The sequence below is a fragment of the Cyprinodon tularosa genome, unplaced genomic scaffold, assembly GCF_016077235.1.
Source record: "Cyprinodon tularosa strain WSP-4 unplaced genomic scaffold, ASM1607723v1 ctg7, whole genome shotgun sequence".
In the NCBI taxonomy this organism is placed as follows: Eukaryota; Metazoa; Chordata; class Actinopteri; order Cyprinodontiformes; family Cyprinodontidae; genus Cyprinodon; species Cyprinodon tularosa.
Window position 1 is genome coordinate 1,118,731 of NW_024039451.1, and position 25,576 is coordinate 1,144,306.

At 35.6% G+C, this 25,576-nt stretch overlaps 1 protein-coding gene across 2 annotated transcripts; it reads right to left on the reverse strand.

Annotated features, from left to right (window-relative positions):
• Window positions 1-359: 359 nt before the first annotated feature.
• On the reverse strand, window positions 360-25,041 carry LOC119772083 (bile salt-activated lipase-like). 2 transcript variants are annotated; one of them, XM_038268372.1, is made up of 11 exons: window positions 24,890-25,041; window positions 7,117-7,264; window positions 5,022-5,141; window positions 4,750-4,947; window positions 4,546-4,676; window positions 4,364-4,471; window positions 4,157-4,271; window positions 2,327-2,513; window positions 1,968-2,171; window positions 651-860; window positions 360-561 (listed from the first exon to the last, which is right to left on the reverse strand). In XM_038268372.1, exons 1-11 carry the CDS (start codon window positions 24,944-24,946, stop codon window positions 375-377), a joined length of 1,665 nt encoding a protein of 554 aa, XP_038124300.1. In that variant the 5' UTR covers window positions 24,947-25,041; the 3' UTR covers window positions 360-374. The 2 variants fall into 2 exon arrangements, with proteins under 2 accessions (XP_038124300.1, XP_038124301.1); XM_038268373.1 differs by lacking the exons at window positions 360-561; window positions 651-860; window positions 1,968-2,171; ... (5 more) ...; window positions 5,022-5,141; window positions 7,117-7,264 and adding exons at window positions 16,126-16,312; window positions 16,401-16,610; window positions 20,214-20,417; ... (5 more) ...; window positions 23,009-23,128; window positions 24,459-24,606 and having other exon boundaries at window positions 24,890-25,027.
• Window positions 25,042-25,576: the final 535 nt, after the last annotated feature.

Here is a 25,576-nt window from a genome sequence, read left to right on the forward strand (position 1 = left end):
AAGGGATTTAGGGGTTAGGGAGGATGTGTGCACATAGTAAGCTTGTATGAGCTATGAGAACAGAAACTGTTTAATACAGCGTATACAAGGAGAAATGGGTTTGTGCATCCTCTGGCATGTGCATTTTTTTTTAAGTGGAGAGGGCGGATCTTTTAAAAACTTTGCGAAAAACCTCCAAAATACCTTTAACGTAACTGAAATTAGATCAAACATGTACTTTATTTATGGATAAAGTATTATAAGGTTTTTTAAAGACAAAAAAGCTAAACACCATTACTATTGGTAAAAAGAAAAATGAAACAAGAGCTTTGCTTTTAATATTGATTTATTTTTTCAAACCAACCGTGATCAGTGGCCTCATGATAAGCACAAGCTCATTCCTCTGAGTAGATCGTAGGAAGGCTAGGCAGGGTATTGGTCCAGAAATTCACATAACGCATCCTTAGGTCCTTTTTAACGTAGCTGCCATCCATATCTGCATTGATCTCTACAAACTGGTGTCCACTGGATGTGAATGCTGGCCACGTAGCAGGAATGCTCAGACCTCCTGAGTTAGGGTCTCTGGAACCATAACGAGAAAGAGAGAAAATGTCAGGAATAAAGTGATCAGTTTCTGTAGTTGCTAAATGTATTTTGTGTTGCTGTTATACCCCGTCTTGGCAAAGTTGGTCCAGTAGGCAATCAGATATCCAGAAACGTCACGATGACGTGGAAAGTATCCCAGTGGGGTGGAGAATGGCTTTCCAAAGACGTACTGCAAGTCATCAGCGTGGTCAGCTCCAAGCCAGCTGGGGAAGGCTTCTAAGATACCTCCCATACGGTTGGGCTCAGAGAACAGGTACGAGTAGGTACGACCAGTTCTTTGGTGGAAAATTTAACAAAGATTCAGCACCTCAAAGAAGTATTGGCACCTTTCCTTGTTTGTCTAAATACAACAAACCTTAAATGTTGTTTATTTTGAATTTGAGACAGACAAAAATAAGATTTTACTAATGTGGTGTGAAAAAGAAATAAAAACATCTGATCTTCTATTTCTTTAAAATAAAAATCAAATGTAACATATAACCAACTATTTTCATCTTATATCTCCTTAAGAATCAGCACAATGAAATGTGTTCCAGATCAACCCATCCAAGAGACAAAATACAACAGCCTATATGAGGGGAAGGGTGCCTGAGGCTGCAGTCAGTGTAAGGCGTTGCCCTTGGGTTAGAAGATAATTATTGCAAACACGAGGTAGATGAGGATAAAAAAATAAATTTCATCTCCTTGCAAGGCATCATGCAAGTTTGGAAAAAAAGACCCTGCAAAGAGCACATGGAAGCCATGCAAGGTGTTGACTTTAAGGTGGTGAATGTGGAAATCAGGAGCGGGACATCTTTTTATAGGACTCAAATTTTCAAATATCTGTCTCTGGATATTTTTTTCAGGTAAAGAAATGTGTTATTTCTATTATAATTTGAGATATATTTCACAAATTGGAGCTACAGAATAACCAGAAAAAGTGCAACACCTACAAGCAGGTGTGTTGCATCTGAGTTATAGATTACGTTTAGTACATCAAGCTTGATCTACTAACTGGGTGCAAAGAAGATGGAAGCAGTCAGTTGAGCAAAACAACAGCAACAACCCATGTTACCTGTTTGAAAATATTTGAAAGGCAGGTACAAACTGACACAGCATGCCAAACAATTATCTGTGGTCTTTGAAATGGGAAGGAGTGCAGTGACAGACAATGGAGTGAAACATAATCTCTGTGCATGTTAACAGATTTGGATAGATAAGAAATTAAAATACCAGAGACATATTGACTACCAAGCACCTGACTTCACTCTCTTCTCTGGTGCCTTGAAACTTCTACAGAATAAATTCACTCTCTTTCTCAGTGTGATAGTTTAGTATGGGAGCTGCACAGGAATGTCTGAAATAACTGAGACTGATATTATGATAAAAAAAATTGTTTTTACCTGGCCTTGGAGGCATGGAGAAAAAGAGCAGCCTGAGTGGGAATCAGGAAAAGGTAGTCTGTCTCGACGGCCACAACGGTTTTTTTGATTGTTTCCCCGCTGGGGTTGCTTCCCAAATCTGCGCTGTATGTGGCATAGGCATTTTCATAACCCATCGTTCCCTTCTCCTTGGTGAAGGAGCGCAAGAGCCCCTTCACATCATCACTGCAGTAAGGAGGAGAATTTTGGACACTTAGATGAATGACTCTTTTTCATAGAACATTGACATTTGAAATCAAGTTTGGTATAAATCTTTTTGATCCTGACCTGCTCCCAACATAAAATATATCGCAATGTTTATTAAGTCTATTACTACTCACACAGTTGTCGTCAAGAGGGGCGAGTTGATTGATGGAACATCTATGCCTGTGAAGATGTGTCCATCCATGTCATTGGCTCCAGCCATGTAGTCAATGTCAGCAGCGTTGTGGAACAGGTTCGATGGGTCATCCGGCAAGAAGTCGCCATCAATCACAGGAGAAAGAGCCATGTTGTTTACCACAGGAGCTGACCAACAGAGATATGGAGTTCGATCAATCGTCATACAAAGTGTGAAGTTAATTTCCTCTAATATTTGAGCTAAATTCATTCACAATTGGGAATCTAAGGGCAATAAAGGCAATGGGGGTAAATGGGTCATAATGAATTACATTTTAGTCAATTCAAAGATGACACAGTTTAAAGCAGCTCTGCATAACTTTTGACCCAAGTATTGGATCAAATGGTTTCTCAGGTCGATATTCACAACTTGGAACGCACACTGGAAAAAATCTAAATCTAGATAAGTTATTTTTTCCCAAAATAAGTGCATTTGTTCTTGAATTGAGGAGGTAAAAGAGACATTATGCCAATGGAACAAGACAATTTACCTTTATAATAAGAAAACAAAATTGCATTGTCTTATTTCAAGTGCATCTTATCTAAATATCTTATTTTAAGAGTAAAAACACTCATTCCATTGGCCCTTATTCAAATATTCAAATTAAGGGTAAATACACTTAATTTAAGAATGTTTGTACTTATTTCTAGGTCCTTTTTCCAGTGCATTACTTGCCTTTCTTAAAAACTTGCCAATGTAAATCAAAAGGGTCAGATCCTTCACTGAATAAGTCATGTTACCCAGAGCGTCTAAAGGTCCTGCTTTAGAATAGAATAGAATTCAACTTTATCATCATTACACTGTCACAAGTACATAGCAACGAAATGTAGTTTGCATCTATCCAGAAGTGCTATACAGGATATAAATATTCATTTACATGTGTACAGAGAAAATGTATGTATTGACTATAAATGGTGTATTTATAAACAGAGAGTAAGAGATTATAGAATAACTATAAATAAACTATATACAGATTATAAAGGAACTTTAGGATATGGATTTTAATAACACATATTTACTCATAGGTTATTTTAACTTTATGAAATAATTTTTTTTTTTTTATTTTAGGTAAAATTACTGAGTCCAATTTTCATTACTGCAATGAATGAAGTGTCCTGTAGAATTTGTTGGCAAAGTGAAAATTAAGTTAAAATATTGTTTTCCATACATTTTTGACTGTATTTTTTATCCAACAACAAAATAAATAAGACATTACACAGTCAAAATGTTGATTAGTTAAAAGCTATTAGCTGGGCATATTTTAGTTTCAGATTTTTTTTCTCTCTCCTAGTAATGCTGCCTCCTCTCAAAATCCACGCATTAAATATTTTATTTAACTGGTCTAACTTATACAATTAGGTAAAAGTGTTTATGCCCAGAGTATATGCAGAAAGCTTTCAAACTGAGTTTTTTAAATGTTCCATATTAGTAAAGTAAATTAAAAAAGAAGAGGGTCATTTCTAGATTCTTAATTGCTGGTAGCCTTTTCCTATACAAAATGACAATAATAATTTTAGTACTGAAAATGCAAGGTTAAAGTGATTAAAAGCCTTTGTGCATTCACCTAATAATAAAGTAATAAAGTGTTTATGGCAGCTTAGCTGTTTAAACATGAACCATTTGGCCACATTCTTTGTATCTCATATAAATTTCTTTTTTATGCTGTTCAACATAGCTTTAAAATATCAAGATCTTTATTGTGATCCACTTTACAATGTTTTGCTCCAGCAAACATCCCCAATAAGTAACCAGAAATAAGTGTACAGCTTACAATCAGGAGAGCCAGACAGCTCTAAAGTTGCCGCCAAAGTCAGAGACTTAGCATCGGTCATCTTCAGACACTTGGCCATGCGGCTATCGGTGGGACAGTTGACTTTCCTAGCAACCTAGAGGATTAGGTTAAACAAATGGCCCTTTATTAGGCTTAAAGACTTTGTAATCCAGATAATCAATACAACTTTTACGAGAGCCCATGTACCTGTTCTGCGTACTGGCGGGGATTCCTGTTTACAGCCCAAGGGCAAAGAGCGACACCGCTCTGCGAGATGGCTCTCTTAATAAGCCCCTTGTTGTAAGGAGTGATGGTCTGAAACAGAAAATATATGTATTTTTAATACCTTTAAACTGACTTAGGACTTTTTCCTTGAGGCAAATTCTGACCTGAAAGCTAACACTGGCTCCTCCAGCAGACTCTCCAAAGATGGTGATTTTGCTGGAGTCTCCTCCAAATGATTTGATGTTTCTGTGCACCCATGCGATGGCGGCCTGCTGGTCCCACAGACCATAATTTCCTAAACAACAATCCAATTGAAGTTTGTAAGAAAAAGCTAAAGGAAGATCAAAATCTTTTTAAAGGTTACCTACCTGGCATAGAAGAGTCACCGGTGCTCAGGAAGCCAAGAGCGCCCACCCGGTATCCTACTGTCACAACAATAACATTTCCTCTGTTTGCGATTTCCTGTCCGTCGTACAGATAGTTATCTAGGAAGGTACCCCCCATTGAGCTTCCAAGCATGAAAGCTCCACCAAAGATCCAAACCATGACGGGCAGATTTGCGGCAGCTAAAAAAAAGGGGGGGCTAAGAAGTTTTTCTTGTTCAAGCCTTCAACAAACTATGATCATTCCAAGGATTTACCTTTATTGATGTGAGGCACCCAGATATTCAGGTAGAGACAGTCCTCACTTCCCATGACTTCATCCATGACTACCGTCCACTGAAGGCATCTGTCCTTGTAGCTAGTGGCCTTCAGAGTACCTGTTGAGAGACAGACACACAAGGGCAAATTTTAAGATAGATAATGAGGGGTAAAATACATTTCTTCTCAACATGTAGTTTACGGTACTTAGAATTGTCCATCCAATTGCTATTAGTACATGCATTTAAGTGGTGAAGTAGGTCTAGGCGCAGGCATGTCCAAAGTGTGTCCTCAAGGGCCACTGTCCTGCAGGTTTTAGAGGTTTTCCTGCTTCAGGACAGCTGATTCTGATGATTGCAGTTCTGCAAAAGCCTGCTAATCAGCTTTCAATGAAAATCAGCTGTGCTCGAGCAGGGAAACCGACTTTGGACATGCCTGGTCTAGTGTATTACCATGTGTCTCAGATATTTTATGTATGTGAGTACTTTAAGCTGGACACCCTCTTTGTTGTGATATTACAATGTCATGATTTTTTGTTAAATCAGACGGACAAAACTGGAACCGCTTTTTAAGAATCAATACTAAAACAAAAGTCTAAATTGGGAGCAACAGCGTCAGATAATAACAGGATTAGTAACAATGTTATTTTTTAATTACTGTAGTAATCTAACAAAAATATGTTACACACATTGGTAACCTAGTTGTGGTACTTGCATTCTAATCCATTGTATTACTTTAACTTGATTGATCAAAATAATCTTTAATAGTTGTTGGTTCTCTTATTTAAGGGTAAAGAGCTGCTTTTCTTTTTTTGTGCAGAGATTTAGCAGGATCGGTGAGTTTATTATTATTAGCTTATGTGTAGTCATTTGGCTGATGGTCCATAATTTGGGCAGTGCCATGGTTTGATTGCCCGCATAGAGTGAGAGGAGAGATGCAAAGCATTGCAGAGAGCCATGCAGATTAATGATAATACTAGACTTGAAGTTCTTGCTGGAGTCAAAGGCCAAATGTTCCTGTGATTTTCTCAGTAAGTCCGTGAACAAGGACTTTATCTTTACAATTAACTCTAATCTGATGAAGCACCTCTCATTGTTTCATCTATCAGCAACATTGACAGATGTGTGCTTTTCCAAAACATTGCACTAAAGTGTCAGTGTTATACTAAATTCCCCTGCATGGTTTACTGTTGTGTTTTTGTTTTTTGTTTTTACAGTGAACTGGAATAGCGTGACTCCTATTTGATGTTTTTTTTTTTAACAAAGTATTTTTTCTTTTTTTTTGTGTTAATTTTCTAAAAAAAAAAGCGCTGTTTTTCAGTTTCATACCCTGTCTTAAAACATCAAACCTGCTTTACGCTCTTATTATAAACATGAGTCCATAATCAAGTTAACATAAATGTGAAATACAATCACCTGTCCCACTACACACACTACAATGGTGTATATTTGTATACAATGTTTCAGATATCTAGTCCTTTTCATTAATTGATTTATTAATTGCTGAATTTATTGATTAATATTAAACATTTAAAGCTGTTAAGTGAACTCCCACTCAGCTGTATTTACAGTTAACACAAAAGTCATTTCATAAGACAAAAGAAATCAAAATGAATAGACATTTTAGATAAGAAAAATAAACATGGTTAGGTTGCCTAGTAACTAGTTACTTTTTATTGTCCAGTAACTGAGTTGAATGATCAAATGTTTAAAAACTGATGAGAATTTTTCTACTCAGTATATTTTATAAACTGTACTTTTTCATGTATATTATTTGGCATGAAAACATCTTTTAGATATTGGAATTAGTCAAATGTTTACTGCAAATATCTCCCCCGACTGAAGATATGTTTAACATAATTTGCATTTGTTTAAAGAAAGGCCATGCATCATCTTTTAATGTGAACTATCGCATCATATGTAACTCATGCAATAGGCGAGCATTAATTAGATATAACTGAAAATTATGATCTGGTTGAACTGTAAAGTGCCTTGAGATGACATGTGTTGTGAATTTGGCGCTATATAAATAAACTGAATTGAATTGAATTGAAAATTTTCACTGATTACAAAGGCCTGTGACTGATTTACTCACCATCCCAGCCTTGGTGAGGCGTTGGCTTCTCCAACCTTTTAGGGATGGCAGCAAAGGGAATGCCTCTGAAAACGTCCATGTAGCGATTGGTAGCAATCTTAATATTTTCTCCCTGAACAAATCCTCCCTCGGTAGAGACAACACCAAGCTGCAAGAGTTCAGCAAAGAAAAATTCAATAAATTGGGTTAGTTATTATTAAATGAAAGATTCAAAATTCTATTAAGAATTAGGTTAAGCAGTCTGCTCAACCCTAATATAAGTACAGAAGAAAAAAAAATCCCCTATTCACCATCAAGGAGCAATATCATTAATATAGCTGTTTCATTAAAACTAATCCTGTCAAATTTGAATGTATTAATCTACAATGATATGGAATATGATGGAAATCCCCGATTATAGAAGTTTCTAATTGAAGAGGAACTTACGGAGGTGGCCGAGACGGCCTCCAGGAAAATAGCAGTAGCAATCAAAATCCCCAACATTGTCATTCGGATTCCTGTGTGAACACCTGGATGGCTGTAAGCCTCCCATTTATAAAGGAGACTTGCCCACAACAAACGGCAAAACAACACCTGGGACATACACACCTAATGTTGGGTTTTTTCTCACAGTTACATAATTTCTAACTAGCTCACGTGTGCAGGATCAAGAGCATCTTAAATATTTAAAGATTTGCTTCTGAAAAAATGTGAACAAAAACTTAAAAATGTAAAAATGTACACCTCACATTTTTGATTTATTTTTTTTTACACAAGAACTAGTCAAATAGAATAGTAAGGTCATCAATGTTTGGACTATTTAAAAAAAAAAAAAAAAAAAACAGTGCATGGACCGATTTTCAATATCTTGCCAAAATCTAATGCCATGTGGTGCACTCACAGAAACCAGTTTATGTAATGAGTTTTTGTTCAAACAGAGGTGTTAAAGACTAATCTTTTGATGTGGTGGAACTCTTAATGTTAGCCAGAATCTCAAGGTTACATTTTGAAAGAGAAAAGGGGGCATCTTTCTCTTATTATTGACATTATTGAAAGCCTTCATTTTTCCATTGTAAAATAACCTTGGATAATTCAGTATTAATAAAGAACATATATGATATTTTGGGTTCAATTTGACTTCAAGCTGTCAGAAATTATGGATCTTAGTTGGGCCCATATGTAGATAAGCAGATGAGGCTTATTTAACACTATGAAAAAAGCTTAAAAACGTATGAGGCATGGAACCAATATTCACCAGTGGTGGGTGAAAGAAAACACAAAAAAAGACAGTTAAGTGGTTGACATAAGCAAAACAGACTGAGAACAAGTGAACTGACTTGGATAATTTGTAGCAATAAAAAACAAGAAAGGCTCCAGCTGAATGTCATCGGACTGAGTATACAGAAAAAGAAATAACAAAGACATTACAGAACTGGTAAAAAAAATTTAAAAAATGAAAATAGACATGAAATAAACTGAAAGACACATTAAAAGATAAAAGAAATAAGACAGATTTTATTTGTCAATTTGTTTACACAAGTGTAAAACACAGAAATTTTGTTTGGAAACAGCTCACTGGACAATTTCATCTTTTAAAAAGGGCAGCCTTGAAAAATAGTAAAAATGACTGTAAATTTACATATATATAACATTTATATATATATATATATATATATATATATATATATATATATATATATATATATATATATATATATATATGTATATATATATATATATATATATATTATATATATATATATATATATATATATATATATATATATATATATATATATATATATATATATATATATATATATATATATATATATATGTTTATATATGTGTTTATATTAGGGATGCACGATATAATCGGCCCCCTATCGGTATCGGCCTGTATCGGCCTTAAAACTGAATATCGGACATCGGCCACCCCACCGATATTTAACCCGATATTTGATCAGCTTCTGAGTTTCTAAAGTCAAAAAAAAAATATATATATATATACTACTTCTTCTTCTTCCTCAAAAACTTCTTTTTTACAGACTTAAAAACTTCTAAAGACGAGGGAAAAAATATTGATACATTAAAATATCACTATCACTAATATCTTCATATGCTGATATATTGCCATTTAAAAACACCATATCAATCTCTTTTACTAATGAAATATTGCTATATGTCATCGTTATGCTACGAAATCCCCTGAAAATTCACGAAATTTTGCCATATTTTTATATGTTGATATATTGACGCGGTATCGATCTATTTTACTAACAAAATCTCACAAGAATTTGCGATGAAATTTCACGAGATTTTGAAAGTAAAATAGATCGATACCGCGTTTTTAAAAATCTATTTGATATCAGCATATGAAAATATATTTTAGTATATTATTTTTCAAAGTGTCAGAAATGGATAACAAAACTGCTATTTTCAATGACCAATTATTTTTGTCCAGCTTTAACATCGGTATCGATATCGGTTATCGGCTACCTGAGTTTTAAAATATCGGCATATCGGATATCGGCAAAAATCCCAATATCGTGCATCCCTAGTTCATATATATAAAATATAATAAATATAAAAATAAAATACAATACAATAAACCCATTCTACAAAACATTCAGCAGTCTAATGGCAGTGGGGAAGAAACTGTTGTGGAATCTGCTGGACCTGCATCCAATGCTTCAAAGTCTCTTCCCAGATTGAAGCAGGGAGAACAGTGGGGGTGTGAGGTTGTGAGGGGTCATTTATGATGTTACGGGCTTGGGACGTGCAATAATAAAAAAATAAATAAAATAAATAACAAAAATAATAATGATAAAAATAATAAAAAACAAATAACAGAAAAGAAACGAAAGGATAAACTAGAGGTTCAGATGAAACACCTAAATAATCTTAACATAAGAAAAGGGAACTAATATGTTAAGACCCAAATAGCATAACTAATAACAGGGTTAAGCCTAAACAAAAAACAGTAATTTCCTATTTATAAATTAAAATCAAACCAAAAAAACTCCACATAGAAAATATAACCTCAAAAATACTAAAAGTTTACAGTAAAACTAAGGGGAAACTAACATAAAAAAAGTAAAAAAAAAAAAAAAAGACTCAAAGGAATTCCAAATCATTACATTCATGTTGAGGAAGGGGGTGGTTGGTTACTATTTCCAGCCTTCAAATGGTGCCAGCTTATCCCTATCACAAAAGGAAAACAAAATCCAATTTTATCTGGAAGCAAAACCTAGTTTATACAGCTGTGATACACAGCTCAAAGTCCCAAAAGGAAACCAAGTTTGTAAAGCCAATCGGCTGCCTCTTACTTGTACATCTAAAAGCTGAACTGTTCATTGTTATCTAATGGGCGTCTTCATTATCAGCCTTACTAAAAATAGGCATGATGGGAAAAAAAGCACACTAAAATTCTGTAGTTTTTCTGTTTTTTTGTTTGTTTGTTTTTTACCAGGCTGTTGTTGAAATGCATTCATAACAGTACAAAAATATGCAACAGAATCTATGTTACAACTATGCATGTCCTACTATTTAAAGCTTTTCCTGTCGGCTTGCTATAACTTACCTATCAACCGCGAAATGACAAACCGTTGATGTAGCTGCAAATTTTAGCCTGTTTTAAAATCCCTGTACATGTTGTTTTTCATTACACATCTAATTACTGTTTTATTTTATCCAGTGCAGGGAGGACTGACCGGCTTCCTATAATGAAGAAACCAAACAATAACTAAAGAAAGACATGTTGAAGCATAAGAGAGGCAATAACTCAGGGCAAGAATCAGCTGTAAACTCAATAACCTTAAAACATCACTGAATTGTGGTTTCAGCTTCCAAACATTTACAATTCAGCGGAGGTGTCAAGTAACAAAGTACAAATACTTTACCTAATTCTACTTAAGTAAAAATTTTTCCTATTTACACTTCACTGCAGTAATTATTTTTAGACAACTTTTTACTTCTACTTATTTATTTTTGCAATTATCTCTACTTTCTACTCCTTACATTTTAAACATAGACTTGTTAGTTTTTTTTTTTTTTTTACATAAGCTCATTTTCATGAGGCCTGTAAATGCCATCTAAATAATTTGTTTCATCCAGACAATTAATTTCTATGTGGTTGGACTCGGTGCTGCACCAACTTGTTGTTTACCACATACCAACATAAAATTAAGTATAAATTCTCATCCAGAATTGTAGAAAACGCTTTTTTAATGGGATAGTATATTAAAGAAGCTGTCAATTTTTTTGCATTACTTTTACTTTTATACTATAAGTAGGTTCAAAAATTTTACTTTTACATTTCTACTTGAAAAGCTTAATTGTAGAATTGTAGAAGAATGCTTTTTTAATCGGATAGTATATTAAAGAATATGTCATTTATATTAGTATATTAAAGAATCTTTTATTTTTTTGCATTACTTTTACTTTACTATCAGTAGCTTAATTTGATGCTCTTAGTTCTACCAAAGTGTTTTTAAACAGTAGGATTTATACTTCTACTTGAGCAACAAACATTAATACTTTTGAAACCCGCATGTCATGGAATTCTATCCAAAGAGTTTACATAAGCACCAAGAAATGGCCTAGTTTTGTGCATGCTAATGGTTTTATAAATTTGATTTTTTATACTATTTTTGCATATAGGCATACATACACTATTACAATGAGTTAGATATAAAGTAGATTAAAACGATAAAACACAGTACAATGATAAAACTGGTACATTTGATACTCTGTGTTCGGTAAACTGTCATTATCATCGCTCTGAGAGCTGGCCTAATTGCTCATTTCATTCACCTGCCTAACTCTGCCCGTTTTCCAATTACCATTCATCTAACCCACCTGCTCCTGCTTCTTTATATACAGCTCAGTCCCAGTTTTCAGGGCCAGTGTGACAAAGTGGTTTAGTTTATGTTTACCACTTGTCCGTTATTCTTTCTTCTGATTTATAATGCTTAAATTTAAACAATAGTTTGCACTTTTGACTTTCACTTACTATCCCGGGTTTCTTTGTGTTAGCATTATGTTTCAGTTTCCATCTATTTATGTTTAGGTTAAAGCTATTACCTCAGGATTATTGGATGAAATTGTTTATTTTGTTTCAAAGTATATTCATGGTATTTGTTTTCCTTTTTACTCACAATTGTTTAAGTATTTCCTACTAAATTGACTAAATGATGTCTTCCATTACTTTGCTGGGTTCTACCATTTAGAGGGGTTTCCTTTGGAGTTATGCTTTGTTTGTTTTTCTATAAAGTAACTTTTTGAATTATTTTGTTTCACACTGTTTATTTTGCAGACTCTTTTTTATGTAGATGAGTTTGTAAATTAGATTAAGTTTATTCTTGTGTCTCTGTTTAGACTTTGTTTTTTTTGTTTTTTACCTGTTTAATTGAGGCTTGGTCCACTCAAGTGCAGGTGTGTTGCAACTTGATTATATAAGCCCTGAGCTCTTGGAAGCTCGAGGAAAAATGTTTTGTCAGAGAGAAAAGGAATAAAAGACAACAGAAAAACTGGAACCGGTGGCTGAAGCTGTTTTTTTTTTGGTTCACCTTATTGACCCTCGACCAAACTACTTCACAGCCAGGTCATTGAGTTTTACTTTGATGCCATAGTTCACGTTCTTGTACTTGGGAGCAGTGGTGAGAGAAGTGTTGGCCAGCGTATGGCGTACGGAAAACCTGGGAAAAACGATGACATATGTTGGATAAGTTATGGATGTGTTTTGTATAAGTTATGAGCACGCTGAAACATGCTGGCACACATTGACATATGGCGAGTACGATGAGAAATTTTGAGCATTGCATGCAGTCACAGGAAGCGATACCAATACTGAGCCGTGAACTGGAGGACTCAGAGTTCAACTAAACTTTATGCATAATAAACATATTTTCATTGTTTCTTTTGATTTTAATTCAGTTTTCTTTTAGGTATTGTCATTTTGAGATCTCTATAAATGTAGGTGCGATTAAAAAAGAAAAGTAACAAAATAAAATTTAAATTTAAAACTTAGCCCACAGGTGAGCTGTGACATTTTCAGAAGATGATGACTCCATGTGGTCCTTGAGGGCAGGATACTTTGGTGACCCCTGGTTTAGGGGGACAACCCACTGGCCAGGTAGGCTGGGTAATCTTACACTCATATTTTTAAGAAAAACTGATACAACCTCACACGTACAGTACCCTTACTGATCCATGATAGGCCTACACACTTTTGGAATTTCATACTTATTTATTATAAGTATAGTGGAGGATGTTCTTTTTCCGAGTGGATCATCAAAATAAGTGGTCCTCCTAATTTTCAATCATTCTGGTGATATGTTTACGTAAGGCCGTCCTATGTGCTCATGGCCAGTGGTGAGTCTGACATAGTGGAAATATTGCAAATCTTCTTTTGGGAAGTAAGCTTGTACGAGCAATACATACAACAAGTTTTAAACAGAGCGTGCACGAGGAGAAATGGGCTTGTGCACGCTCTTGCATGCATTTAATAGGCATTCCCTCTTGGGAGGGGGTATAGGGTTGTGCATGTGCATTTTTTTTTTTTAAGTTGAGAAGGTGGTTCTTTTCAAAAATGTATTGAAAATACTCCACTAAACCTTTAATATATTATATATTTATTAATTTTTGAAGTTTTGAAGCTATTCTTTGTGAGGCATGTTGCGAGTTTCATCTGAAAGATGCTAAATAGATACATTTAATTAATCTGACTACGATTTTTAAGCTCCTAACCTTTTTTTTTTATTGTAGGTGGAACAAAAAAAGCCCAGAGGTTTCTCATTAAGCCCATTATAGGGTTTGATTTTTAGGATAACATGTTTGCACACTTTACACCTTTTAAAAATAATGAGGTTGTAACCATTTGGTGTAAAACCTTAGAGAGGAAAAAAGACAAAAAAATCCATTGAGCTTCCTGTAACTTTATTCAAGATGTATTAATTTACATTTTATGTATCAACAGCATTTTCATACCTCCATTTTTTCAGTTCATCTTTATGATACAAATTCTGTTGAGATGATGAAAAAAAAAAGTTTTGTTTAGTTCAGCTGACATACTCCAACTCAGACAATTACTGTAGAGAAATATATGCATCAGCCATAAAGTACTTATATAACATTAAAAAAATTAAGCCTTGAATACGTTATTTTCTATTTTGTTGCATAAAAACAGGTAACTTGCTGACTGAATGGAATAACTATCAAGGTCTACTTATGCAAAAAAAAAAAATCAAAATATTTATTATTTTTTTTAATCATCTATCTTTTACAATAGAAACCATAGAAGTATTGTTCACCAATATTCTTTCCTTTTACACATTTTTGGATTAACAACAAAATGTAACAAAACTACTATTTACTTTACAGGAATAATACAGAAAATAAGATGGTAACTATGTAGATGAAGACAAATTTGTCTTTAGCACCATCTGCTGTTATTTTTGTCAAGTACAAACCGAATGGAATAATCGCATGGAATTATTAATTGAGTTGAAATAAAGAAGAGCGCAAAAAAAGGTCTACTTTATTTATAAATGTTGTCAAAGGGGCATCTATAGTCACTATTTAAATGAAGAAAGGATTAGTTTCAATAATCTTTATATCATATGTAAATATACATGTATATGTATCGTCTTTCAGTATGAAACCAACTATGAACATAGGCCTGCAAAAGACAGTAGGTTTTTATTTTATTTTATAATATAACAGGTATAGTCTCTCGTCTTTATAAAGGCAATCAGAAATAACAGCCTATTGGACACTAGCGATGTGCAAGTTGGCTTATATTAATAAACAAACAGAACGAAAACAAAATCACTATCAATAATCATTAATAGATTTAAGAGTTGTATTTGAAAGAATATGTTTAATGAAACATCAGCGACCTTTAAAAAAAAAAAAAGAGTTCCTGGAAATATAATTTAGGGCAGAAGGAGTCACCAACCTTTTCAAGGCAGAGGGCCACCTCAGGGGTACGGAGTCATAGGAAGAGCTACCAATACTAACCCATCAACTACAAGGGTCAGCGTTCACCTAAACTTGGTGAATTATAAACATATTTCTATTATTTCTTTTAATTTCTAATTTTATTTTAGACATTGTCGTTTTGAAATTATCTATGAATGATTAAAAAAGAAGAGCAGCAGGATAAAATTTCAAACTTAGCCCACTGGTGAGTTGAGTTGACCCTAAGGGTACCCTTTGTGTTCCATTAGAGGCCTCACATTGGCGACCCCTGCTTTTAATGCATCAAAGACCACTATAGGGGCATAAAGAAATGCGGCGGCCCAAATTATTTATCAGTCTTGGTAGTAGGGCTATATCTTCCACGATAGAACAATGAAGCTCTCACCTGTTTGTGACAGCACTGGCATGCGACAGTTTTCAGCAGAATGATCCATCTTTTTTTTTTTTTTATCAAACTTGCTCACCCTGATCGAGGAAAAGCCCTGATTCATACAGCCAAATCTGAAGACTTTCCTGTCACTATAACTGTTACTGCTATGTCTAAATTGTTCGAAAATATACATTTTCAAAAGTTTCTGTTGAATAGTTTTTTGCAAGAGCGCTATTGTGAGTCTCCTGTTTTCGTTTCCTTGCTGCATGTGTCTCATAAAACATTTAGATAGTGACCGCAGATTTAAAATAAATCCGATATAACTTGCTTTTGGTTTTACATTTCTCATCACATTTCAGTAGAATTTAGAAGAAATGCAAAAGTACACAGGCTGCACAATAATTTCATTTAATTAATCTAGTAGGGACTGTGACAGAAATTGGAATTTATTTAAAGAATTACGTTTTTGGTTCACATTTCTGCTTTATTTATAAGGTTAGTAAAAAAACCAAAGGGTATGAGGGTATGACCTACTATTCCAGAAAAGCTAAAGAGATGCTAAAGAATGCTAAAAAGCAATGTCTTAGTTGGACAAAGTTTAAATTGTCCATTTTAAAGATAATCAATTAAACAAATAAAAGCAAAAAAACAAAACAGGAGAGTTTGTTTTTTCAAGATCTTTAATCTGAGTAGATTGTAGGAAGGTTGGGCAAGACGCTGGTCCAGAAATTCACATAACGCATCCTAAGCTTCTCTTTTACGTAGCTGCTGTCCATGTCTCCATTGATTTCTACAAACTTGTGTCCAGTGGACGTGAATGCTGGCCATGAAGCAGGAACGCTCAAATCTCCTGTGTTAGGGTCTCTGGAACCATAATCAGAAAAAAGAAAATGTCAGGAATAAAGTGATCAGTTTCTGTAGTTGGTAAATGTATTTTGTTTTCCTGTTATACCCCGTCTTGGCAAAGTTGGTCCAGTAGGCGATCATGTATCCAGAAACGTCACGATGGCGAGGCCAGTATCCCAGTGGGGTGGAAAATGGCTTTCCGAAGACATACTGCAAGTCATCAGCATGGTCAGCTCCAAGCCAGCTGGGGAAGGGTGTGAGGAGGCCTCCCAGACGGTTGGGTTCGGAGAACAGGTACGAATAGGTGCGACCAGTTCTTTAGTGGAAAATTAAATATACAAACAGCAACTCAGAATATTTATAAACCTTAAACCTATCCTTATTTTGTCAGAGTTTGGGGACCACTGGAAATATTTTCTTGGCTATTTGTCAAAATCAGTAAAGGAAAAAAAAAGAAAAAAATCTATTGCTGAAATAAATAAATGAATTTTCAACAAACCAAAACAACCAGACACATCACCTCCCTTCTCACAAGCATCCTTCCTCCTCCAGCTACCTTCATACATCTCCTCCTTAGGCATACACATGATCATCCACTCACAAACATCCCTGCTGGCAATCAGTCCATCTCATTCGCTGGACAAGCATTAGCTGCACATTATTATTTATATACCTACTGCATCCCTATGTACATATTTTGCTTTTGAGAATGTTTTATATATATATATACAGGTGCTGGTCATAAAATTAGAATATCATGAAAAAGTAGATTGATTTCAGTAATTCCATTTAAAAAGTGAAACTTGTATATTATATTCATACATTACATACAAACTCATATATTTCAGATGTTTATTTTGTTTAATTTTGATGATTACAAATGACAACAAATGAAAATCTCAAATTCATCATATCAGAAAATTAGAATATTGTGAAAAGGTTCAAAATTGATGGCCCCTGGTGCCACACTCTAATCAGCTAATTAACTCAAACCACCTGCAAAAGCCTTTAAATGGTCTTTCAGTCTAGTTCTATAGGCTACACAATCATGGGGAAGACTGCTGACTTGACAGTTGTCCAAAAGACGACCATCGACACCTTGCACAAGGAGGGCAAGACACAAAAGGTCATCGCTAAAGAGGCTGGCTGTTCACAGAGCTCAGTGTCCAAGCACATTAATAGAGAGGCGAAGGGAAGGAAAAGATGTGGTCGAAAAAAGTGTACAAGCAAGAGAGATAACCGCACCCTGGAGAGGATTGTGAAACAAAACCCATTCAAAAATGTGGGGGAGATTCACAAAGAGTGGACTGCAGCTGGAGTGAGTGCTTCAAGAACCACCACACACAGACGTATGAAAGACATGGGTTTCTGCTGTCGCATTCCTTGTGTCAAGCCACTCTTGAACCACAGACAGCGTCAGAAGCGTCTTGCCTGGGCTAAAGAGAAACAGGACTGGACTGCTGGTGAGTGGTCCAAAGTCATGTTCTCTGATGAAAGTAAATTTTGCATTTCCTTTGGAAATCAAGGTCCCAGAGTCTGGAGGAAAAGAAGAGAGGCACTTCATCCACGTTGCTTGAAGTCCAGTGTAAAGTTTCCACAGTCAGTGATGGTTTGGGGTGCCATGTCATCTGCTGGTGTTGGTCCATTGTGTTTTCTGAGGTCCAGGGTCAACGCAGCCACATACCAGGAAGTTTTAGAGCACTTCATGCTTCCTGCAGCTGACCAACTTTTTGGAGATGCAGATTTCATTTTCCAACAGGACTTGGCACCTGCACACAGTGCCAAAGCTACCAGTACCTGGTTGAAGGACCATGGTATCCCTGTTCTTAATTGGCCAGCAAACTCTCCTGACCTTAACCCCATAGAAAATCTATGGGGTATTGTGAAGAAGAAGATGCAATACACCAGACCCAACAATTCAGAAGAGCTAAAAGCCACTATTAGAGCAACCTGGGCTATCATAACACCTGAGCAGTGCCACAGACTGATCGACTCCATGCCACGCCGCATTGCTGCAGTAATACAGGCCAAAGGAGGCCCAACTAAATACTGAGTGCTGTACATGCTCATACTTTTCATGTTCATACTTTTCAGTTGGCCAACATTTCTATAAATCCTTTGTTTTTATTGGTCTTCAGTAATATTCTAATTTTCTGATACGATGAATTTGAGATTTTCATTTGTTGTCATTTGTAATCATCAAAATTAAACAAAATAAACATCTGAAATATATGAGTTTGTATGTAATGTATGAATATAATATACAAGTTTCACTTTTTAAATGGAATTACTGAAATCAATCTACTTTTTCATGATATTCAAATTTTATGACCAGCACCTGTATATATATATATATATATATATATATATATATATATATATATATATATATATATATATATATATATATATATATATATATATATATATATATATATATATATATGTATATATATATATGTATATATATATATATATGTATATATATAATAGTTTCTTGGAAGAAAAACCCAAAATGGTCAAGAAATAACTTGAAAAGATCAAGTCAGACATTGCTTTTCAACTATGCTTTAACAAAACTATGAACAAAATAAACTCAGGTCTGACAAAAAATGATGGTCCCCTTAACTTGATATATTTATTGCAAAAGTTTTTGATACAATTGTTGCAAACAAACAATTCCTGTAACTGGCATTGATAATTCTGCCCCTCTCAGCACGTATTTCGACCCACTCCTCATTAGCAAACTGTCCCAGTTGAAGGGTGCCTTGTCATGACAGCACGTTTAATTTACTCCATTTAGGATTTAGGTCATGATTCACAAAACGGGGAGTGGCGGCCTAGTGGTTAGAACAAAGAGCTTGGAATCCAGAGGTTCTGAGCTCGAGCCCCACTCCCACAGATTGCCACACTGGGTCCCTGAGCAAAAGACCCTTAAAGCTGCAGTCTGTAACATTGAGAAGAGAGCAGACTTCGACTGAAAATTTGAAGAAAAACAGGTTTCACGCCACCCCCCCACCCTCTCTGCTTCACTCATGCCCCACCTCCAAGCTCCACCCCTCTCACAGCATCTGCGCGGCTACCGCATGCGACCAGAAGGGGGGCGGGATTCAGCGTGTGTGAGCTGTGATTGACACTCTATCAGACGCTCCTCTGGCTGTGATTGGTTGTTTTGACTCGTCCCGAATTATTCTTTCCAGATTGAAATACAGGCAGTAGGCGGTACCAATTGAAGCAGTTTTTTTCACAGGTTACATATCACATGTACTGCTGTCTGGGCATAGGGACAGTTTTAGCCAATATGACAAAAAAGTGATTTTTACAGACTTCAGCTTTAACCCCACACTGCTCCCCATACGTCGCATAAGGCAGCCCACTGCTACCCAAAGGGATGGGTTAAATGCAGAGAGTTTGTTTTGTTGCTCTGTACTTGTGACAGAGTAATGACAATAAAAAGCTTTAAAAAAATTATAGATTTTTTGGGGTTATTATGCTGACTAGGGGAAATGCCTTGATTTAATGTGTACATCCCCATGCACTATTTTAAGGAGTACCATCATTTTATCCAGGCCTGTTTTGTAAGTGTGTTCAATTTTTTTTTTCTTATTCTGTTGCAGTATGGTTCAAAAGCAATGTCTGACTTTTATTTGGTAAATTTCAAAAATCACTTTTGTTTGATGCAAATTATTTCTGTGACCATGTGGGTTTTTCTTTCATTTACTAGGGGTACCAACAGTTTTGTCTATGTATGTATACTGAGAGAAAAATACCTACAGGTGCAATTTGTTTACCAAATAAGTGACGACTGAAGGCATTGAGCTATATTTAAAAAAAGACTTTTACAAATTGTTAAGCTCCTCTTCAGCTTCTATAGAAATCTCTGCAGATGATACTTGTTAAGAAAGGATCGTTTTCTTACCCGGCATTGGAGGCATGAAGATAAAGAGCTGCCTGAGTTGGAATCAAGAAGATGTAGTCTGTTTCGATGGCCACAACAGTTTTTTTGATATCTTTCCCGCTTGGATTACTTCCCCACTCTGAGCTGTATGTGGCAAAGGCATTGTCTGAACCAAGCGTTCCTTTCTCCTTGGTAAAGGAGCGCAAGAGCCTCTTCACCTCGTCACTGCAGTCAAGAGGAGAAGACTAAAATTAGACTGAAATCTAAACACACGTGTTTTTTCATTTGATTCCTAAAAGGAAAGGCTATAGAAATCAAGAGTGGTTTAAAGCTTTTATACTTGAACTGCTCCCAACATGTTACATTTTTCCCAAAGTTCAGTAAGTCTATTGTAACTCACACAGTGGTGTCTAAGAGGCCCGAGTTGACTGATGGAACATCTAAGCCTGTGAAGATGTGTCCATCCATGTCATTAGCTCCAGCCATGTAGTCAATGTCGGCAGCATTGTGGAACAGATTGGACGGGTCATCTGGCAGGAAGTCGCCATCAATCACAGGAGACAGAGCTAGGTTGTACACAATAGGGGCTGACAAATGGAGACATGAAAATGGATAAATTGTGATGCAAAGTGTTGATTACAAAAATGTAGATTTGCCTCTGATGTTTAAACTTAATCCTGACAAAACTTGAGTCTTAGGGGATATCATGGAAATAAACATGTCATGATTAATGACATATTGTCTGTATAACATAAGGGTCTGACACATTGCTGATTGAGTAATGAACCCAGAGTGCCACTTTACAGCACTTTGAGCTCTAACTGCAGAATTTTATTGTTAGGCAATCAAACAGACATGATGACACTTTATCAGACATATTTTTGGTTCTCTTATGTAGGATTTAATCTATTAGGGTAGAAGTGGCCTTGTTTTTACAAGTAACTCCACGACTTTTCAATTTGCTGGTCCGAAGTGGTCTGCTGTGTTGGATTTGAGAACACAGAGGAAGACTGTTCAATTTTGTGGCACTGTACAAGATCTAGTTCCCCTAGTGGCTAAAAGTTGCACAGTGCTGCTTTAATTTTAGTTAAACTATTCCATCGGTCGTCTCCGCTTAATCCGTCATGGTCGCAGTGGATCAGTGCCTATCTCCGGTATCCTATTGTTGAAAGGCTGGCTACACAATGGACAGGTTGCTAGTCTGTCGGAGGGAGACACCAAGACAGGTCTGCCGGAGTACCTGGAGAGAACCCACTCATGCACAGGGAAAACATGCTAACTCTATGCAGAGAGACTCTGGGCAGAGAATCGAACACAGAACCTTCTTGATGCAAGGCATCAGTGCTATCAATTATACCACCATGCAGTCCAACTTAAAATATTTTTTTCCCCATTAATTTTGATACCTGTTATTTATTTCAGGAAAATTTACTTGTGAGTCAAATTTTCTTTATTGTAACGAATCAAGTGTCCTATGGAATTTGTTGCCAAAACAGAGAATAAGCTTGTAAATTGTTTAGTTTCTTTTTTTCCCAGTGGCTCATTAGAGGATTTGTAGAACACTTTCAAACTCAGAAAATTACATCACTGTTTTGAAAATGTTGCATATTAGTAAAGTTAATTAAAAAATGAAGGTCTTTATGGACAATAAATTGGGCCTTTCCCATAAAAAATAACCATGTAAGGCTAAAGGGATTAAAAACTTTTGTGTATTTACCCAACAATGGTTCATGTTTACAGCCGATTTAGATTTAAACCTGTGTAAAGATTTGCACATATTTACCATTTGAGTGCAGTCTTTCTCTTTCTATATCAAATGAAATATTTATTTTAAACCTATGCAGAGTGCTCAAGGGTTTATGGGAGTTTGCCCAACTGGCACACGTTTTTTTTTTTGTGATCCACTTTACAATGTTTTGTCTGGCATGAGGTCAGATATAAGTGCATAGCTTACCGTCAGGAGAACCGGACAAATTGATAGTTGCCGCCAAAGTCAGAGTCTTGGGATCGGTCATCTTAAGACACTTGGCCATGTTATGATCGGTGGGACAGTTGACTTTCAGAGCAATCTAGAGGGTTAGGTTAAAAAAAAAAGTCCCATAACTAGGTTTTAAAAATATGTAACCTCGATGGTACAAACCATAAGAGGACCCACCTACCTCTTCTGTAAACTTGCGAGGGTTTCTGTTAACAGCCCAAGGGCAAAGAGCAACACCGCTCTGAGAGATGGCTCTCCTTATGAGCCCCATGTTGTGAGGAGTGAGGGTCTGAGACAAAAAACAGAAAAATATATATATATATTTAAAAAATTTTAACTTCTTAGTTCAGGCAGTTTCTTACCTGAAAGCTAACACTGGCTCCTCCAGCAGACTCTCCAAAGATGGTGATTTTGTTGGGGTCTCCTCCAAATGATTTGATGTTTCTGTGCACCCATGCGATGGCGGCCTGCTGGTCCCACAGACCATAATTTCCTAAACAAGAACCCAAGTGAAGTTTGCAATAAAAGGTTAAAATAACATCAGAATCTTTTTTAACGGTTACCTACCTGGCATAGAAGAGTCACCGGTGCTCAGGAAGCCAAGAGCTCCCACACGGTATCCTAGTGTCACAACAATAACATTTCCTCTGTCTGCGATTTCCTGTCCGCTGTACAGATAGTTATCTAGGAAGTTAGCGCCCATTGAGCCTCCAACCAGGAAACCTCCACCAAAGATCCAGACCATAACAGGGAGATCGGAGGCCACTGAAAAAATAGGGGAATATTGAAGTTAGCCCTGGCTATATCTCAGACACAGTGTTTTAATTCCAAGATTTACCCGATTTGATGTGAGGAACCCAGATATTCAGGTAGAGACAATCCTCACTGCCATAGACATCATTCATTAGAATAGTCAGCTGAAGGCATCTCTCCTTGTAGCTAGTGGCCTTCAGAATACCTGTTTAGAGACAGACACGTGAGGTACACATTTTAAGATAGCTGTAGGTGCATAAATTGGGGTAAAGTAAATTTGGGTCTGTGACATGGTTTTTGATCAAATGAAAAAAAAAAGTGTAAGAAAAGCATATGCAAAATGCAAACATGGGCATTATTTCACATTCCATTGTGATTTAACCCTATAATGCTAAATGTATCGTATTTGATACATACGGTTTCTGAAATGTTTTGCGTCTGATACCTTTTGCATAATTTAATGGTAAAAACTTTGCTCAAAATCCTATTGTACACAATCAGATATACCTGATAACAGAGAGCAGAAGACTACATAAAAAATAATCTTGACCTATCGCATAGTAATAAATTATTAATATCAAAAATGTAATTCTGTTTTTTCTGTTTACGTATTAAGGTAAAAGGGCAAATAAGGAATTAAAACAAAAAAAAAGTAATTTTCTGTTTTGTTTTATTCTTGGATCAGGCTTTAAAGGGTTAAGATGTAATAAAGGACATTTGTGACCCAAAATAGGTTAATTTCCGTTTTTGAACATTTAACGTGGACTAGAGGTGCTGCAAAAGTGTAATCTGTGGTCATGTATTGTTCCAACATCACTTATGTATATATGCTTTATATATGCTTAAAGTTGAAGATAAATGTATTTTTAATTTTAAAGTTAAAAACAGCACTTTAAAAAAACTTAATTACTTCTTTTAACAGCTCCCTTTACATGTTTTATTATTGAACTAAATAAAGGCACATTAAAAAACTGAAATGTAAATGCATAGGGCATATTATAAAATATGTCACTACAGCTTTTAAGTTATAAATAAATTACAAATTCATTCCTAGCGTCATCCGCTGCTACTCTTATGATGTTCTGCTTTACCTGTGAGTTTCAGTTTTTAATTAAAACTCCCAGCTCTCACAATATGTCATCCAACTTAAGTGATGTTTTATAGTATAAAAAGTATAATATATGGCTTAGAGCTTGTGCAGTAACTCAGCTAGTGACTCCAAACTGAGCTGCTAACTTAGTATACTTTTTAGAAAAGAAACTAGGAACAATAACTAGTTGCATTTTTATGTAATGAAACCAACACTGTGCATAAGCACTGCAAGAAAAACATTAGGCTAACTTTAAGCTGCTAACAGCTGAAGTCAGGATGAGTGCCAGACCTTCATTTGGCTCTAAAGGGCTATTCTACATGCTTCATGTAGAAGTTACCATGTTTCATTTTCTACATTCCTGTCAAAAGTCTTTGTAATCCGTCTTTTTTGAAAGGCCAAAGGTTTTAATAGACATAAGTGACAGTTTGGCTGATTTACCCACCATCCCAGCCTTGGTGACGCGTTGGCTTCTCAAACCTTCCAGGAACCCCAGCAAAGGGAATGCCTTTGAAAATGTCCATGTAGCGCCTGTACCCAAGGTAAACATTTTTTCCCTCTACCTGTCCTCCCTCAGTAGAGACAACACCAAGCTGCAAAAGGTCAGCAAAGAAAAATTCAATACATGGGGTTAGTTATTATTAAATGAAGGATTCAAATTTATATTTATGAAATAGTTAGGCATCCTGCATAACTCCATCATATCATAAAACACAAAGTCAAACACATTTTTTGCACTACAGATTAACTAAAATACTAATATAGCTGCTTCGGGGACACAACACTGTAAGATTAGATTTTTTTTTAATCTAAAATGACATCTAAGCTACTGGAAACCCTTAATTTAAGAATTTTCTTATTAAAAAATGAACCTACGGAGGTGGCAGAGACGGTTTCCAGCAAGATGGCAGCTGCAATCAAAATCCCAAACATTGTCAGTTGGATTCCTCTGTGAACACCAGGATTGTTTTTCAGGCTCCTATTTATAAAGGAGACCTGCCCATGACATATGCCACAGCAACATCTGGGACATATTCACCTTATGTGCATTTTTTTCTCACGGATACATATGATTAACTAGCTGACGTTTGCTGGTGAAAAAATGTGGAAAAAACATGTGGTGAAGATTTAGCACTCACATTTTTTGCAGCTTTTGAACACGAAGAAAAATGGTCGAATAGGATAGAAAAAAGATCAACAATGTTTGGACCATTTAAAAAAAAAAAAAGAAAAAATTACAGGTTAAGTTTTCGATATTCCAAAAATCTTTCAAAAATCTGACGGCATGAGATCCACCTACAGAAACCATGTTAAGTAAATACATTTTCTTCATACAGATGCATGAATAACTTTATATATGCGTAATAACTATATATATAGAAGTACTGTATGAATATCAATCTATATATATAGATGGATAAATATATAAATACCCATGTAAACACAAACCCATTGGCACCTTCTTCTTCTCCTTCGACTGTTTGAGCTGATGTAAAGAGTACATTTCTCCACTGTGAGATCAATAAAGTTAATCAATCAATCAATCAATCAAGTCAATCAATC